This window comes from Macrotis lagotis, chromosome 3, assembly GCF_037893015.1.
Source record: "Macrotis lagotis isolate mMagLag1 chromosome 3, bilby.v1.9.chrom.fasta, whole genome shotgun sequence".
NCBI lineage: Eukaryota > Metazoa > Chordata > Mammalia > Peramelemorphia > Peramelidae > Macrotis > Macrotis lagotis.
In genome coordinates this window covers 37,744,887-37,761,674 of record NC_133660.1, presented here as the reverse complement: position 1 = coordinate 37,761,674, position 16,788 = coordinate 37,744,887, and the positions used below count along the sequence as shown (strand labels likewise).

At 38.6% G+C, this 16,788-nt stretch overlaps 1 protein-coding gene across 11 annotated transcripts in view; it reads left to right on the top strand.

Annotated features, from left to right (window-relative positions):
* CCDC158 (coiled-coil domain containing 158) overlaps positions 1-16,788 on the top strand; it is a 112,788-nt gene that overhangs the window by 87,099 nt on the left and 8,901 nt on the right. For all 11 annotated transcript variants that reach the window (XM_074228494.1, XM_074228491.1, XM_074228497.1 and 8 more), the window contains 2 exons: positions 2,343-2,405; positions 3,756-3,823. In XM_074228494.1, coding sequence (XP_074084595.1) covers positions 2,343-2,405; positions 3,756-3,823 — 131 coding nt within the window. The remainder of the gene's footprint in view (positions 1-2,342; positions 2,406-3,755; positions 3,824-16,788) is intronic.

Sequence of the window (16,788 nt, the reverse complement as noted above, 5' to 3'; positions counted from 1 at the left end):
CCTGGTAGGGCAGATAAGACAAGGTATCCTGATAACCAAAATATACATTAGAAAGTGATAATCTAAAATAAAAGCAATGGGAAGGAGCAGGGGAGACTGTGTAGAAGAAGTGACAAGTAGCATTTCTACAGCTCTAGAAGAAAGAAAAATCAGGGAACAGTGAGCTTAGGTTCAGTATGGCTAGATCAAATAGTGCCTCAAGGGGAGCAAGGGACATTGTGTAGTGTGAGACAAGACTGATAAGGCAGGTTGCACCCACATTTGGGGGTGTCTTCAAGGAGTTTATATTAGATTCTGAGGTGTAAGATGCAGAGACAGTGACATCTTAGATTACCTTTATGTCTCACCCAGATGAGTACAGTCTGGTCACTTAAGAGATGGACTGAATTCAATAGAAGAGGAAATCACTGACATTTTGGAGTGGGGTAGAGGAATTAAGTAAGAAGGTTATTCTAAAAGCTCTGTGGACTTGGAGTATTGCCTCAGCTGTGAGTTCCTCAGTTTCTTCACCTAGAAAATAAAATGATCACAATCAATTCTCTTAAGATTTCTTTTGGTTCTAAATATTTTGGTCCTATTATCTTTGGGAGCAAGAAGAAACTGTTGCTATCATTGTCCAAGAACTTGAATTAAAATTGTAACAGTGGGAATGAAAAATGAGGACTCAATAGATGAAAAGCAAATAGTTTGGAGAGAGGACTTTATGAGTTAGAAGGCTCTTCTGTCAATCAAGGAAGTAAATGATTTAAAAGACTAGGGTGTTGAGGTAAAGTGAAGAAGATAGAATTCAGTCCCAGATAAATATGTCAACAGTACACTTGACTTTCTAAACTAAGTTTCACAAGTTCAAGATGGGGAAGACATGGTTCGATGGGAAGGGGGAGGGGAGGCATCCATGACATGTTGATCATTGAAACACTATAGAACGAGGTCCTGCAAGAATAGAAAGAAAGGGGAGAGCTAGGTGGCTCAGTGGATAGAGCACCAGCCCTGGAGTTAGGAGTATCTGAGTTCAAATGCGGCCTCAGACACTTAATAATTACCTAGCTGTGTGGCCTTGGGCAAGTCACTTAACCCCACTGCCTTACAAAAAAACTTAAAAAAAAAGTCAAGAATAGAAAGAAATGAAAAACAGCAGAGGATAGAACCTCAGAAACAACCACGTTTAAGGAAATGGGAAGAGGAAAATGAGTCAAAAGAAGCCAAGAGGAAGGAAAAGAAATGGTTGAACATTAGAGAACCTGTGAAGAGAAAGATTATTGGCAAGGAGTGAGTGAGTAGGTGGGCAATAGTGCCATAAGCTCCAGAATCAGTAAACATGAGGAAAAACAAAAGACAGTTCCTACCCTCAAGTAGCTCACAGTCTGATGGGCGAGATAACATGCAAAAGGAAGTACCCACAGGATACATACAGGAGAAATAAGATAATCATTGAGGAGAAGACACTAGGAAAATTGGAAAAAGGCTTCCTGCAGAGGTAGGTCAAGGAAGACAAAGATTGAACACAGGTCATTGGAACTGGTGATAGGGTTATCACTAGTGATTTTGAAGAGAGCAGATTCAGAACTTTCTACACGTTTATTTGTGCTTACCAGGTGAAGTAAACCTGAGTGTGCCCAAAAGAAGGTTAAGGTAATGAGGCAACAAATTGGAATCTAATAAATGGAAAGGATTTCATTCAACTCATACATGGTCAGGAACCCTCTTGATCATAACAACCTCTGAGGAACAACCCACTACCTCCTAAGGCTAGTCCAGTCCAGTCCAGTCTACTTTTGGATAGAGCTGGTCCTAATTAGTACAAATAATGAATCCCATGAAAGGGCTGAATTCAATGATTCAGTTACACATTGCATATTTGCCAGTGGACTGGAACCAGTGACCATATTTAGAATATAACTTATATATAATATAAATGGTATGGATTTGAATACACACAATTACTTTGTGGGATTCACTATTCCCATTAATTATAGAACTTAGTTTTTCTTCATATTAGGAAGTTTTCCTTTATGTTAGTCCCTAACCATTTTCATGTTTCATTAATAGCTAAAGGAAATAATAAAATGAGTAACCTAGAAAAAACATCAAGAAATGAAAACTCTATTCCAGATGAGTATCTTACAAGTTTATAGTAACTGGAAAAGAGAAAAAAAAATATTGAATACAGACTGATTGTGCTGTTTTGTAAAGTGGGTGTGGGTCCAACTCCTTGTCCCTCAATGGTAATATTTCATTGTTCTCCACTCAATCTTATTTTAATGAATTGTCTCACAAATCTCAGTGGAATGCTGTTTCATTCACTGTCTTCTTTCATCCCCTCCTGGCCCCTCTAATGACAGAAGCAGTTCAGCTAGAGAATCCACTGAAAGCAATAGGTCAAGTGAAAGCAACAGGTCAAGCCGGTAAGAAGTGTTTTTACACATTTCCTTAAATTTCAAAATATTTTATGTTGCTAAAATATCCTTGACTGCTGGAATACTCCTCTGGGTGCTGGGTTGGGTCTCCAGGCCCCCACTGGTGTACTTCCCATTAATGCTAATCAGCTAGGCTCCTGTTAGCTTTTAGAAAGTTATATTTATTAAGAAGGTGTAGGGGCAGCTAGGTGGTGTAGTGGATAAAGCACCGGCCTTGGAGTCAGTAGTACCTGGGTTCAAATCCGGTCTCAGACACTTAATAAATGCCTAGCTGTGTGGCCTTGGGCAAGCCACTTAACCCCATTTGCCTTGCAAAAAAAAAAAGGTGTAGTTAACAGTTGTTACAGAATATCACTGTTGGCTAGGTGGTGCAGTGGATAGAGTAGTAGATCCAGTCAGGAAGATTCGTCTTCCTGAGGTCAAATCCAGTCTCAGTCACTTCGTAACTGTGTGGACCCTGGTCCTCTTGTGCCATAAATGTTCAGAGGTCCTTATTTGTCCTAGTCTGCTTATCTGTAATATGAGCTGGTGATGCAGGTAGGAAGTGAGATTGGAAGCTTGATTATCAGAATTTGGAGGGAATAAAATAGAGTTGAATGTTCAAGGGATATTTTGGATTTTTAAGATTCTTAGTTTCCTAAAAGTAATATAAAAGATTATATGCTGGATAATCATTCAAAGAAATTGCTATTTGTAGGCATGAAGGATAATTCAGCATTGAATTGGGTTAATGCTATTAGGAATTATCTAGTAAATCTATTATTTTGCAGTGAATATGCAGTAGCTGCTTATGCCTATTAAGTGAATCTAGCTTTGCAAACCTGTTTATCAGTCATATTAATCCATATCGTGTTCCAAATCTTCAAAATTAAAACCTTGTGGAATATTGATTGGAAGGATTTCATGATTCCTCTGTGTTGTCTAAGTCTCTTAGTTAATAATGGTCAGATCTTTGGGGATTCCATTTACTATATTGTATTTTTTTTTACCTTATGTCCTTAGAATTGTTTCTTTAAATTATGCCCCCTAACCTAAGTCATTAAAATTTTATCACCTAGAAACATACAAAGATAATTTTCCCCCCAAGATTATTGATTGTCTAGGTTTTACAGTGTGATTCTTTACCTTTCATAATAAGGATTTGGGAACTGAATGCCAGGAAAAGATAGCAGGCAGAATGTGCTAGAAGCTGGAAGATTTCTGCTTTGGTTAGAACTGCTATTTCTCAGTTCCACTCTTATTGATCACTTTGATTCTCCTATTAATTTTAATGTGTACTTGTACAGTAAATGTTAGTTCTAAGTATTCTCATCAGTATCATCACTCTTTTGCTTCCAGAGATCCTGCAACTTTACATGCTGGAGACCTGGAGGATGCATCTAATAATTTTAGTTTTCCATCTAGTGGTGAGTTTTCTTTCTTTTTGAAAAAAATTCATTCATTCGTTTATTTTTCCAATTATATGTAAAGATAGTTTTCAACATTCATTTTATTTATTCATTTTTTCATTCATTCATTCATCCATCCATCCATCCATCCATTTATTTATTGAAGGCAATGGGGTTGAATGACTTACCCAAGGCCACATAGCTAGGCAATTATTAAGTGTCTGAGGCTGAATTTGCCTTCAGGTCCTTCTGACTCCAGGGTCAATGCTTTATCCACTGTGGCACCTAGCTTCCCCTCAACATTCATTTTTGTGAAATTTTCTCCCATCTATCTTTCCCTCATTGCCCTAAGATAATAAATAATCTAATATAGGTTATAATCATGCATGATCATGTTCCCTATATTACCATGTTAGTCATGCTGTGAAAGAAGAATCAGAACAAAAGGGAATAACCATGAGAAAGATAAAACAAAAAGCAGATTTTTTAAAACAAAACAAAAATAGTATATTTTGGGCTGCATTCAAACTCCATAATTCTTTCTCTTTATTTGGATGGTATTTTCCATCACAGAATTATCTTTGATCATTGTATTGCTGAGAAGAGCTAAGTCTATCAAAGTTGATCATTGCACAATGTTGCTGCTACTGTGTACAATGATCTCCTGGTTCTGCTTGTTTCACTCAGCCTCAGTTCATGTGAGTCTTTCCAGATTTTTCTGAAATCTGCCCACTCATCATTTCTTATAGAACAATAATACTGCATTAGATTAATTTACCACAACTTGTTCAGCAATTTCCCATTTGATGAGGAATTGTTTTCCCTCGATTTCCAATTCTTTGCCATCACTGAAAGAGCTACTATGAATATTTTTCTCCATGTGGATCCTTTCTCTTTTCATAGAATCTCTTTGGGATACAGACCTAGTAATGGCATTGCTGGTTCAAAGGGTATGATCAGTTTAACTGCTCTTTGGGCATAGTTGGATCAGTTCACAACTCCACCAGCAATCCATTAATGTGCAGTGATGAGTTTTCTGTGAATATTTTTAGAACATGCAAAGAATTTGAGGAAATGTATTTTTTTGTTTTAGAATTTAATCCACTAATCAAAAAAACTCATGTGAATTATCTTAACCCAACTGCATGAATTATAGTCTTGGAATATTACTTGCTTAAGAAAGTCTTTTACAAATACTATTTATCCAGATATTCTTCATGAACTACAGAGACCATTTGACCAAATTAATTTGTTTCTTATTGATTATATTAAATTGAGACCTACATTTTGTCTTAAGACGAGAGAGAAATGTGTGCTCTAGATCAGAGGGTTGTCCAAAATGTGGGAACTACTGCAGAACTTTCACTAAAATGGTAAATCAAAAATATTGTCTATTGTTTCAATAAAAACTTTTAAAAGTAAGGTTGGACAGCCCTGCTCTAGATGAAAAACAGAAGCAACAAAAAAACATTCAATTAGTTTAGGACCAAACATACCCTAGGTCATTTGGGGGATACCTGGACCTCAGAAGTCCCTTCACCCACACTTATCCCTACTCCTTAGTAAGATAGATAGCAAGTCCAAGGTTCTGTGGCAGGGACTGTTTGTTACCTAGGCATTTTCCAGAGCAGGGACATAGATGTCGCCTCTTCAGACCACAGTCTAGTGGCTTCTTGAGTTGGAGAGGGGAGGAAAGGTATCCAGTCTCCTTCATCTCTGACTCATAGTTCCTGGGTACATGAGCCAGCCGTCAGGTTGACATCTTAATTAGTTGGAGACTTTGGCAGGAAGAAGAGAGATTTTATTCTTTTGCTTATACTTGTTTATGTGCCCTATAAATATTCAGAAGTCCTTTTTTACAAAATTCCCATATAAGGTCAAATGAAGTCAAATTTAGTCAGAACTTATTAAAATGTTTTCATTCAAAATACTTGTTTTGCCCTAGTTAATTTCGACAGTCTAGTATTTTTTTATTCTCATTTTGTACAAATGTTTTTTTACATTAATAAAATATTCTTGTTTACAAGTAAACCAAATACTCCTCCCCCCCATGAATATAGATAGACTTGCTTGGGCAAAAAAAGTAAAGGGGAGAGGAAAAAAATTAAAATGAAAAAAAATAGTAATAATTGTAGGTATGGCCAGGTGGCGCAATGGACAAAGCACCGGCCCTGGAGCCAAGAGCACCCGAGCCCACATCCAGCCTCGTAAACTCAACAATCACCCAGCCATGTGACATTCAAGCCACCCGATCCCCACTGCCCTGCAAAAACCAAAAAGAAGAAAAAAAGACCCAAAATAAAATAAAATAGCAATAATAGTAGGGGTGGCTGGGTGGAAGACAGAGCATTGGCCCTTGAGCCAGGAGTACCCGGGTCCAAATCCGGCCTCAGACACTCAAAGATTACCCTGCTATGTGGCTCCAGGCAGGCCATCCAGCCCCACTTGCCCTGCACCCTCCCCCAAGTAATAATAACAAAAAATGTGCTTCAGTCTTTGTTCCAACACGTATAACTCTGTCACAGGTGGATCACATTCTTTATGATAAGTCCATCACAAAAGTTACTTCCATATTTTTCCAACGTTGCCATTGCTAATCACAACTCCCTCCTTTCTTATTTCTCCACTACCATGTACTATATTTTCTCTCTCCTTTCACTCTAACTCTACTGTAAGGTCTCTGAGTGGTGCAGCAGACAGATCCCTAGCCCTGGGGCCAAGAGGCCCCAAGCCCCCATACCACCCCTTAGGCCCAGAATCCACCTGGCCTTATGGTCCTGGACAGGCCTTCCAATCCCAGCCCCTTGCAAGAAGTAAAAAAGAAAGTGTGTTATATCTGACCACTCTCCCACCATGGTCCATCCTCTCCTCCTTTATTCACATCCCCACCCCTTCCCCCCTGCTCCCCCCTCCTTCTTACTCCAGATGTCTATACTCCATTGAGTATATATGCTGTTTCCTCTCCTAGCCACCTCTGATGAGAGCAAAGGTTCCCATATTCCCCCTTGCCTCCCCCCTTCCATATCATTGCAATAGCTCATTGTAATAAAAAATTCTTATTATGTGAAATATCTTGGACTATTCCCCCTCTCCTTTTTCTTTCTCCCATTCCATTTCCCTTTTTTTCTATTGACTCCATTTTTACACCATATTTTATCTTCGAATTCAGCTTTTTCCTGTGCTTCAACTATAAAAGCTCCCTCTACCTGCTCTATTGACTGAGAAGGTTCATATGAGTATTATCAGTGTCATTTTTCTATGCAGGAATACATGCAGTTCATCCTCATTAAGTCCCTCATATTTCCCCCCTCTCCTCCAATCTCCATGCTTCACCTGAGTCCTATATCTGATGATCAAACCTTCTGTTCAGCTCTGGCCATTCCAAAAGGAACATTTGAAATTCCCCTGGTTCATTGAAAGTCCATCTTTTTCCCTGGAAGAGGACATTCAGCCTTGCTGGGTAGTTCATTCTTGGCTGCATTCTAAGCTCTTTTGCCTTCCGGTATATTGTATTCCAAGCCCTACAAGCTTCCAATGTAGTTTCTGGTAAGTCCTGTGTGATCCTGACTGCAGCTCCACGATATTTGAACTGTGTCCTTCTGGCTGCTTGTAATATTTTTTCTTTGACTTGGGAGTTCTGGAACTTGGCTATAATATTCCTAGGAGTTGGTTTTTTGGGATCTCTTTCTCGGGGGGATCTGTGGACTCTCTCCATTTCTATTTTGCCCTCTGCTTCTACAATATCAGGGCAATTTTCCTGTAGCAATTCTTTGAAAATGATGTCAAGGCTCTTTTCCTGATCACGACTTTCAGGTATTCCAATAATTTTTAAATTATCTTTCCTAAGTCTCTTTTCCATATCAGTTGTTTTTTCAGTGAGATATTTCACATTTTCTTCTAATTTTTCATTTTTTTGGTTTTGAAGTATTGATTCCTGATTTCTGGTAAATTCATTAATCTCCCTGAATTCTATTCTTTGTCTGAAGGATTTCTTCTCCTCAGAGAGTTTTCTTATCTCTTTCTCCATCTGGCCAATTTTGCTTTTTAAGGCATTCTTCTCAATAACTTTTGAACTGTTTTATCCATTTGACCTAAGCTGGTTTTTAGCATGCTATTTTCTTCAGTATTTTTTTGGATTTCCTTGACTAAGCTGCTGACTTCATTTTCATGTTTTTCCTGCATCTCTCTCCTTTCTTTTCCCAGTTTTTCTTCCAACTCCCTCATTTGATTTTCAAAGTCTTTTTTTGAGCTCTGTCATAGCCTGAGCCCAATTTCTGTTTTCCTTGGAGTCTTTAGATGCAGGAGCTTGTGCTTCCTCATTTTCAGACTGAGTATTTTGATCCTTCTTGGACTCATTTGCAAAATATTTCTCAATAGTCTTCCTTTTGTTTCTCTGCTTGCTCATTTTCCCAGCCTGGGCCTGGTTTTGGGGGTGCTTTCTGAGCTTTTGGGACACTCCCACTAGGGTCTCAGTGTGTGAGGCTCTGTCCTCCCTCCTGGTCTGTGAATGACCATAAGCACCCCCCTCTGCCATGGGGCTGAGGTGGGGGGGGCCCTGCTGTTCTATGGGGGGGCTTAGACTGCCATCAGGATCTGAATGTGGTCAGAGCCCCAGAGTCCTGTTCCAGGGGCAGAGGGCAGAGCTTGGCAGTCTCTCTCTCTTCACTCCCCTCCCTCAGCTCAATGGGCTCATGCCCTGGGGGCTCCTGCTTAACAGCTCCACCTGCTTCTGTTTCCAGCTCTGGGCTGCTGAAAGACCAAGCTGCTCTCTGTGTGCTCTGAGGGCTGGGCTCCATGTGCTCACTCTGGCAGAGGTCCCCCACTGTTCCCCCACTTTGTGCCCGGTGCTCCCTGGGGTGTAGCTCAGGAGACTCCCCTGATGCTGTGAGCTGTGACTCCCAGCACCCTGGGGCTGCCTCCAGGAGGCTGAAGTTCTTTGGCTCTGGCGGGCCACCCCTCTGGCGGGCCGCCCCTCCAACCCGGGGATGCAGAGCCTTTCTGCTCTTTTCCAGGTTACTTTGAGTAGGAGAACTGCCTCTCTGGGTCCCTTTGTGGGTTCTGTCTCTCGAAAGTTTAGTTAGAGTCCTTAGCTTATGAGTTTTATCAGAGAGCTCCTAAGACTCAAACCCTTCTTGTTGCCATCTTAGCTCTGCCCCCTCCACTTTTGCCCTAGTTAATTTCTAAATAATTAGTAAAAATTAGTCATTGTTAGACATGAAGCCCATAACTCTCTTTTTCCAAAATGGGGTCACTTGGCTCCTAATAATGAAACTTAGCCTGGAGCAACAGAAGGATTCTTTTATTTAATGTTTCCTGAAGGAAACGGCCATTCCCCCCTAATGAGGAGAGTCCAAAATTATGACAATGTCTGATTTTATATGTGGTTTTGAATGCCTTTCCCCTCTCCCTTCTGAGTCATGATAGGTCAGGGGTACAATCTAATTGATATATGTTCCTATCCCTGGTGATACAAGGCATGTTATGATGATGAACCTTAACCATCACAAGAAGTAGGCAAGTTAATATGCCTGAAGCTAATTAAGCAGGCATACTGGTGAAAGGTCAGAGACACTAGGTGGAATGGGACCTGTCCAACCTAACTTTGGCCTAATCTCAACTCTGGTTTCTTCAAGTTGGGCTAGAAGGACTCTTCCAGTTTGGTGATTGGTTAGGGACAATTCTTTTGTTTTTCCTTTTGTCTTCATTCCACATTCCTGCACATAGACTTGTATCTTTTAACCTAATCTATAGCCCAGAGACCCTGTCTTTGTAATATATTGTGCCAACAGAGAGCTGTGGAATCCTAACAGCATCCTCTCACATCCTATGGAAACCAAGCACTCCATGATTTCTCACACAATCATGAAGGTCACTGTATTTACCAAAATATTTTCAGCAGTGGTAGCAGTGAACCAACAATTCTGCCTTAATTGGGTAATGGCTAAACAAGTCATGGTCTGTGAATGTAATGCCATAGGACTAGATTGTAAGGAACTTTGAATAGAATGAATTAGGGAAGGCTAGGAAGCAAAGTGAAAAAAGCAGAGCCAAGAAGACAAAAGATATAATGCTTACACCAACAAAGTGGAAAGGGTCACTACAACAATGGACAATGAAGACTCCCAGACAATTAATAAGAAGTTTAGCCCTAAAGGAGAGAAAGGAATAGGCACTGTCTCCCTATCACAGGTGGGAAGCCTCAAGTGTGGAGCCTGGCTTCAATGTGCTGATTGGTTTATTGATTTCCTTTCTCTTTGTTACAAGATATGTCTCTCTGGGAGACAAAGCAAAAGGAGAAAACTAAGTGGTATGAAAATGAGAGATCTCCAATAAAAACCTGCCCTTAAGAAGGAAGGAGATTTTTATCCAGCATCCAGGCAACTGGTCAAAACCTAAAAACCAATCAAAGTGAAATGGAAAATGGTCAAGAATCAGCTTCCAGCGGTACTCTTGCGAATGTTTCTGAAGATGCTTAGTCTTGAGGTTAGGGTTAGACAAGATACCCTTAAAGATGACTAGCTGCCAGCTCAGGACAAGAGCTACAAGATATTGAGAGCTAATCTCATTAAGCATAAAGGACATATGTCATTAGTTCATGAGCGTCTTTTTTTTTTTTTTTAGGTTTTTGCAAGGCAAGTGGGGTTAAGTGATTTGCCCAAGGCCACACAGCTAGGTAATTATTAAGTGTCTGAGGTTGGATTTGAACTTAGGTACTCCTGACTCCAAGGCTGGTGCTTTATTAATTACACCACCTAGCCACCCCATTCATGAACATCTTTGTCAGTTTTTCTCTGGGGACCTGCAATATTTCTCAACAGAATGTCTGCCCTGGAGAGTAGAGACTGCCTCCATTTGTTTTTTGGATCCCCAGTTGCTGGCATAGTGCCAGGACAACTAGATAGTGCAGTGGATACTGGCCTTGGAGTCAGGAGGATGGGAATTTGAATCTGGACATTTTACTCTTACTAGCTATGGGACTTTGAGCAAGTCACTAACCCTAATTGCCTCACATCCAGGGCCATCTCCAGTCATACTGAGTGATATCAGACCACTGGACCCAGAAGGCTCTGGAGGAAAAATTGAGATTGGTGACTTAGCACAGTGGTCCCTCACTCAAATCCAATTCACATGCTTGTCATGGTGTCACCTCCCTGATGTTGTGGTCTTCTTTGAAAATGAAGGACGGGGGCAGCTAGGTGGCGCAGTGGATAAAGCACCGGCCCTGCAGTCAGGAGTACCTGGATTCAAATCCAGCCTCAGACACTTAATAATTATCTAGCTGTGTGGCCTTGGGCAAGCCACTTAACCCCATTTTCCTTGCAAAAAACCTAAAAAAAAATGAAGGACAAACATTATCAGTGTCCAACAGCAATAGCTACCATGTGCCATTAAGAAAGGTTGAATTGAAAAAAAAAGAAAGGTTGAATTGAACTGAATTGGCCAAATTGTAGATGACAGACATACAAACCAACCCATTAGCTGCCACGCCCCACCTGTGCCTGTCACTCTGCTGGATGCTAGGCTTATAAAGACCAAGAATAAAGTAATCTCAAGCGGTTTATGCCCTTAGATCTAATGGAGAACAGGCTGTGCTGAAAGATGACCTACTCAAAGCTTTGGTCAGGCCTGCACAAAGCACAAACCCTGATTGGCCAGGACATACAAACCAGTAGCATCCTGACCATAACCTGTCAGAATCACCATAGGGAACAACAACCTTCCCACCTCCCCCACCCAAAAAAAACAAATAATCCACTCAACAAGCAGGCAAGGTAGCTCCTATGTGCATGTATTGGCAAGAGGCCTGAAGCCCCTAAGAACTGCAACGGGGACAAAGCAAGGTCTTAGTAGATGACTTTCTGAGGAGGAGCCTAGACAGTCCATGCCTACCAGGGGAAGCCCTTCTTAGAAGACTGAACAAAGGCCAAGCCCTTTAATATTTAGCAATGGCATCAGTGGGTCCAAGATGGAGACCCTCCCAAGGGCTACCAGGAGGCAGGAAACCAGTGAGACCAAAGGGCCTTTCCTCATTCAAGACACACAAAGTCCAAATCCAGGAATTGATGCTAGAGATCTGACTAAACAGAAAGACTCCAAATAGAATAATTTGCTGTGGGTAAGGAGAAGCCCAATGAATAAACCTGGAATAAAACTAGCTCCACAATAAATAAAAGTGTCTTGAAAATATATATAGCCCCAATCACTCAAAAGGGGCTAGAAGAAATTAAGTAAAAGATAAAAATGAAATTAAAATTTTCTGGAAAAAAATGGAAAGAGTACCTAGCTTAGAACAAAAGATGAAAAACATGGCCCAAGTAGTAGACTCCTTAAAAAACAGAATTGAAAGCTATGAACTGGGAGCAAAAGGCCTGCATCTGTGTATCAGGGCAGAGAGCACTGGCCAAGTCAAGCCTACAGTTCTATGACTTTAAACCAATTGACCCCTCTCCACCGGCATGTTGAGGCAGCAGCTCCAACCAGAATTCACTGAGAAGTTGTATCATCCAAGCTTTAAACCAGGTGTTAGGTGGATTGGGAGGACAGACAGACTATACCTTAGGACATACCGCTTAGGGTGCTGAAAGTTTGTAGTGTATTAGCCTATACCATTCCTGTAGTGGCTTGAAAAATATACTGGACCCCATACAATAGAGATGAGAACCAAATAAGACCCTGCTGTCCCTCCAGAAGTACAAAGAATCTGGATCTGGTACAAAAAACCAACCAAACAAAAAGAAGACACCATTGTTGGATATGAATTCAGAAGAGAAAAATAATTCTGCAACATCTGCAATCAATACATCAAACAAATATACAGCATGGCCATAATGTCCACAAGAATTCCTGCAATAAATGAAACTGGAGTTTGGGGTTTGGGTTTTTTTTTTAGTTAATTAGATGAGAGTATTAGAGGAAAGAAAAAGGAAAAAAAATTCTAGAATAAGGGCTTGAAGGGAGAATAAAAGATAAAAAGCTTACTCCAAGTGGTACATAACATTTTTTTTTTAGGTTTTTTCAAGGTAATGGGGTTAAGTGGCTTGCCCAAGGCCACACAGCTAGGTAATTATTAAGTTTTTGAGGCTGGATTTGTCAGGGACTCCTGACTCCAGGGCCGGTGCTCTATCCACTGCACCACCTAGCTGCCCTCAAGCGGTACATAGCATTAAACAAATAACAGCTTCCCTAAAAAATTAGAATGGATCAGACAGAATTCATGACTCCTTGAGACAACAAATAATAGGACAAATTCAAAAGACTGAAAAAGAATGTAATGGATTCTTCTTATTAGAACAACTGACCTAAAAATATGTCTTTTGGAGAAAATATCTGACCACCTTAAGGAAAGGGGCTAAGAACCAGAATAGAATTTTAATAAAGTTTAATATATACAGTATATATGGAATAATGTATAATATGTAGAAAAAGGCATATTTTTCATCTGTTTGACATCTTTAAAAAAATGACCATGTATACTGAAATAAAAAAAGTCAAACATTCTGAAAGGCAGTAATATTCATGCCAACCATGATTCACTAAAAATTATGATAAAGGGCATTTTAAAAAAGGATTCAAATTAAATGAAGAATAAATAATACAACCCTAAAGAACATATATGCCAAAAAAACCAAATCCTGAAAATAAAAGATAGTTTTGCTAATAAAAAAATAGACAAAATACCAAAATTTAGGGGGTTCAGCCAAAGCAGTTATAAGGGGAAAATTTCTCTATCTAAATGCTTTCATCAACAAAAGAAAGAAAAAACAGACTAACATGAGCCTGCAACTAAAAAAAATAAATAAATTAGAAGAGCAACAAACAGCCCAGTGAAACACAAAATGATAATTCTGAAAATTAAAGCAGAAATAACATTGAAAACAAGAAATTGATAAATCAAGCTTTTAAAAACAAACTCAGGAAATAGTCATATTATTGACTAATTTGATTCATAAAAGAGCAAAAACTAAAATAACTTAAATTTAAAAAGGAAAATTTACAACAGATGAAGAGGAAATGAAAAAAAGCTTATAAATTATTTTGCCCAATCATATTCCAATAAAATTGGTTTTGCAAATGAAAAGAATTATCATTTAAAAAAATAAATTATTCAATGAATAAACCTGAAATAAGACAAGCTCCACAAGTAGTGTCTCAGAAAAAAGTATAGCCCCAAGCACTCAAGAGGGGCTAGAAGAAATAAAGGATAAAAATGAAATTAAAATCTTCTTAAAAAAATTAACATGTCAGATAAAATATTAGCAAAAAGTTACATCATTGTATTTAAAAGATGGGTATGATGAGATTTTATTTGTACCAGGAATACAAGGTTGAGTCAATATTGCAAAAGCTATGAGTTTCATAAAATATATGTATCAAAATATTTTCTTTAATCACATAATTGATGCAGAAAAAGTTTTTGACAAAATAAAATATATGGACCTTTCCTGGTTGAGCTGAACAGTTTCTATCTAAAACTAAAAGTTGTGATGGAGAAATTGCTAAAGGTTTTTCCAATAATATAGGAGTAAAGGAAGACTATTTTGTCATCACTATTATTTGATACAGTTCTAAAAATGCTATCATGTTTTAACAAAATGACAAGATCAAAAATTGAGATAACAGGAAAAAAGAAACCAAATGATCATTTTTGCAGCTGCTAAAAATGGTTTACTTAATTTGGGAGCAGTTCTTTCAGTGGGAGGCATTGCATAAATTCAACAGAACACGAGCTTTGTGGTTGGATACATCTTTCTAGCAGTTTGCATCCCATACCCAACCCTAATTATTCAATTAAAAATAATTAAAATAGTAGCTTCACCAAAGTGAACATAAAATCAGCTAAAAAGTCAAAAGTCTTTTTATAAACTATCAACAAAACCAGAAAGGAAGAAATAGAAGAGAAAGACCATTCATAATAATGATGAAATGCATAAACTGTTTAGGAGTACACCTACCTAATTGAAGGATTTATAACCCAAAACAACTAAAGGCCACCTCTAAAGTACCCAAAGCAGTCAGAGACTGAAGGAAAAGTCTGATGATGTTTAAAAAATATTGATAATAGCACTTTTGTTCTAACAAGGAAATGACCAACCAATTATAGGATGTGAATACCAAAGGGCTATTGCTGAACCAAAGAAATTATTAAAAAGATAGGTTCTGAGAAATTTGATCAGACTTATATGTGAATGAGAGAAATGAGCAGAATCAAAAGAACAATTTATACAATAGAAAGATTGAGGAACTTGGAAAGATTGAGGAACCATGAGCAGTGTAATGCTCAGCCATGGCTTCAGTCAATGTTGAATCTTCCTGCTTCTTAGCAAATGAGTATTTAATGAGAGGTGGAAAATGAGACATGCTTTTTGATGTGTCTGCATTTGTTTCATGTAATTATGCCTATTTGTTACAATTCTTTGGGGAACTGTTCTGTTGTTAATACTAATTCAAGGAAAAAGCATAAAGAAATTCATCAAACAATAACTTGAAGAGAGTACAGGAAGCTAGAGAGGACACAGCCAAATGAGGCAGGACCCTGTTGTATGAAATAGGAGCCTTAAGCAGAGGAGCCTGGATATAATAAAGGAAATGATCAGATCTTTTTCACTTCTTTTTACCTGGGAATGTCCATATTTGTTGATATTGCATTCATAATAAGAAACTTTAAACAGTTTAAAAAGTAAAAAAAAAAAGTAATATACATTTGTAAAATGTACACATCATTAGTTCACAGTTTCATATTTAATCTTTTTTCTCTTCCTAATAATATTGAAATATTCATGTTGAGTGATGTATGGAGTAAGTTGATACTGAAAAAAAAATTTTTAAATAATATATATATATATATATATATATATATATATATATATATATATCTCCAACATTTTGAAAATGTTTGGAAACCTTAGGGTTAGACCCTTAATAGATGATGATATTTGTCCTTTATTCTCAAAGAAGAACATGATATCAGGGAAGTGATGCTATGACAAGCACATGAATTAGATTGGGTAGGGGGGAGCTATGATAAATCACTAATCTGTCCTCCTCCTTCAGAGCCATCTGGGTCCAGTGGTGAAATATGAGACAGGATGACTGGAGATGGCCCTGGATGTGGAGCAATCAGGGTTGAATAACTTATATGTGGATGTCTGAGGGCAGATTTGAACTCAGGTCCTCCTGATTCCAGGGCTGGTGCTCTATACCCTACCATCATTTAGTTGCCCTACTTCATAGATAGTATCATTAAGAGGAATTAAGCACATACAATGGATATTATAAGCAAGTGCTGTCATTCTAGCAGGATATGAGATGGCACCATGGTATTACCAAAAGAGCAGGGCATGTGCAGTATTCTTTTAATTTTGTTGTTGTTTAATAGTTTCATTTATGTCTGACTCTTCATGATCCCTCTAGGAGTTTTCTTAGCAAAGGTATAGGGATGGTTTGCCAATTTCTTCTCCATTTCATTTAATAGCTGAGAAAACTGAGACAGACAAGGTTAAATGACTTGCCCAGGATCACATAGCTAGAGCTAGTGTTTGAGGTCGGATTTGAACTCAGGAAGATGAGTCTTCCTGACTCCAGACCTAGCGCTCTTTTCTATCCACCTAACTGCCCCTCTTTTCATATAGTGTTTTTTTAAATCAAAAGTAATATTGTTATTCTTGCTGTCTGAATTAAAAAATTTGTTGCAAAGAAGTTTATCTTACAAACTAACTCCATATTAGAGTAACAGTGAAACTGTATGTTATATGGACTGTACAGAATCCTCAGCTACAAAGATTCTAATTATCATTCCACTAGGCTAGGTGGTGTAGAGAATAGAGTGCTGGAATTGGAATCAGGAAGACTCATCTTTATAAGTTCAAATCTGGGCCTCAGACACTCCTTAGCTGTGGCAGTCTGGTGAAATCACTTCCCCATTTTTATCTCAGTTTCCTCATCTGTAAAATGATCCAGAGAAGGAAATGGCAAATCACTCCAGT